We start from the raw sequence: 2500 nt of genomic DNA, 5'->3' as shown, positions 1-2500 counted from the left end.
GGAAGGGATAAAACAAAAAGGGAAGGAGAGAGAAAGAGGAAACAGCAGGGAATTATGGAGAAAACCCAGTGGAACGAACAAGTTTCTCTGCTGTTCCCAAGGACAGACAAGACCAATTTACTATTTAGATGACTCTCTGTGCACGTCTGTGCAGCCGTGTGTGTGTTTTGTTTGCCAGTATCTTATGTGATTCCCAGAAAGAGAGAAGAAAAAAAATTGCCTTCATCGTCACCCAACTGTTTCACTTCTAAATTTAAAAAAACAGCAAATCTGTTCCACAGTGCCACACATTCGGTTGAAAACAGGAGCCAATGAGTTATAATATACATTTTTATCTTATTTTTTTAGGGGCCTGGTGGAGATATTTGCAATTTTGCCTCGTGGTGTGACAAAACCAGACTACACTCCAGTGTACATTATTGTAGTGTAGATGTGTAGTGTATATTGTAGATATTTTGGAAAAACCAAACCATTACTACCGAAAATGACCACAAACTCAACATAAAGCAATTTTTAATTAAATCTTTTGGTGAAAAATACAGTGAAAGGTCAAAAAACCTCTATCGCTGTCACATTATATACGTTTCTTTTGACATTTTCACCATTTGCTTGGTGATTTGGCCGCATTGGAGCCTCTAGCAGGATAGTTTTGGCCCCCGGGCCTTATGTTTGACAGATAGAGGGGTGAAGGACATTGATTGATGAACATCAGAGGAGTGCCTTTTGTATACATTTTTGATCACGAGTTGGACTTTGAAGATGAATTGTGAAAGATAACAGAGTGAAATGCCACCACTGATAGAGTAGGACTTCAAAAAGCACCTGCGACATCAATGTTGACCTTAACTGTCTTGTTTTGTTTAGTTTGTTGTTTAAGGGGGAAGGTTCAGGGAAATGCACGATGTACATGACTTTAAGTACTTCATCTTTGCTAAATTCCAACATGATATACATTAAGTACATGATTCAATCATTGTCTTATAACTCTTCGGTTTAGACATTTTCAGCCGGTTCACTGAAGGACCACGTTTTCACCTGATTTTGTCTTTTGTGGCTGATACACATCTTAAAAAAGGGGGAGGCAGGGACAACAGAAGGATATGAAAGTATCTTATTTGCTTTTCTACCTTTGAGGAAATTAGGTTGATTCAACCTACATTTGACATGTTTCGACGGTGTTAAAAAGTATTTTATAAGACCTAATTCCACGAAGAGAAGAAAAGCAAAACACTTACGAACAAACTGAAGGCAAAATTAACTTAATTGTAGTGATATAACAGTGAGTGCTGTTAATTGTAAAATCCCAGTAAAGATCAGTAGACCTTACTCAATTTGTGTCTATACTTTTTGGGATTTGGAGGTATTGAATGCCTCTAATTAAATTAAGACTTGCTGAACCAGAGAAATTGTCATTTAGTGGAAATTGCATTGATTCATTGCATCAAGCATTGACTTTTCCTTCCATTCGGACAATAGAGGATCGTCAACATAAAATGACATAATCAGCGTAAAATGAGAATCAAGGGTCTGAAACTATGAATTATTTTACTGGTTAGGGTCATTTTCAACATGAAAGGCATCGTATAATTTTCAGTTTTTCCTAAATATCTTTCCTCTTTCCTTGCAGGCAGGACGCGAGCGACCTCTCTGGACCGATACAAAGGTATGGCCATCCTTTATTCTCCTACTTTCATTTCCCCCACTTCCATTCTCTTCCCTTTGGCCTGGACTGCATGAAGCATGTGGTCTCCAGGCTTCAGGCCAAGCGGCGGCTGCATCGGCGCCGTGGTGGTGTCAGGGTGGGCGGGCGTCCGAGGAAGGACGGGGGAGGAAGATGAGAGGAGGTCGTGTGCAGAGAGAGAGACATGAAGGGAAGGAGAGGAGGGAAATTGGAAGGGAAAGATGTGACGCGCTGCAGATCTATGGCCGAGGAGGGTCATTAAACTAAACCCTTCGGCGACAGAGCGACAGATCAAGCGAGGGGAGGGAGAAGAAGGTTTAAATAAGGGCCAATCTTAAAATAGCAGCACCTATTTCTCATCTGAGGCATAGTTAACAGGAAAAGGATGAATATCCTGCCCTGAACACTATCAGCTTTCGGTCCATTCCTCTCAATGCAGAGAGAAAAAGGCCAAGACATGAGTGGGAACAAGTTTTGTCTGATCTACAGTATTTCAACTCGTAAAAATTTGCAATTCACTTTAATACTTTATGATCCAGGTAATGCTTCCTGTTGCAGTGTCGATAAATATTATATTTGGCATGAGCTACAAAAGTGAGTGTTAATGACCAGTTATCTAACAAAGGGCCTAATAACAGAACGTCTCATAAACATTTATCGGATCCGTAATGAATCAGCAGACGTAGCTCAAAGTGTGGTCAGGGCTGCGTTCAAGGACACGCTGGGATTTCAGAGCGGGTTATCGACAAGCACTGCTTTTATAACGCACGTTACAAGAGGAATATATCCAGCTGACAAACAATAAAAACAAGATAAATG

The 2500-nt window shown here is 40.4% G+C and overlaps 1 protein-coding gene across 5 annotated transcripts in view; it reads left to right on the top strand.

Annotated features, from left to right (window-relative positions):
- celf2 (cugbp, Elav-like family member 2) overlaps positions 1-2500 on the top strand; it is a 237182-nt gene that overhangs the window by 51374 nt on the left and 183308 nt on the right. For all 5 annotated transcript variants that reach the window (XR_013937105.1, XM_080518093.1, XM_080518091.1 and 2 more), the window contains exon 2: positions 1628-1663. Coding sequence is in view for 4 of the 5 variants with exons in the window: in XM_080518093.1 (XP_080374219.1) it covers positions 1628-1663 (36 nt within the window). In the remaining variant the exon portion in view is untranslated. The remainder of the gene's footprint in view (positions 1-1627; positions 1664-2500) is intronic.

Source organism: Blennius ocellaris, assembly GCF_963422515.1.
Source record: "Blennius ocellaris genome assembly, chromosome: 22".
In the NCBI taxonomy this organism is placed as follows: domain Eukaryota; kingdom Metazoa; phylum Chordata; class Actinopteri; order Blenniiformes; family Blenniidae; genus Blennius; species Blennius ocellaris.
This window is presented reverse-complemented; position numbering and strand designations above follow the sequence as displayed.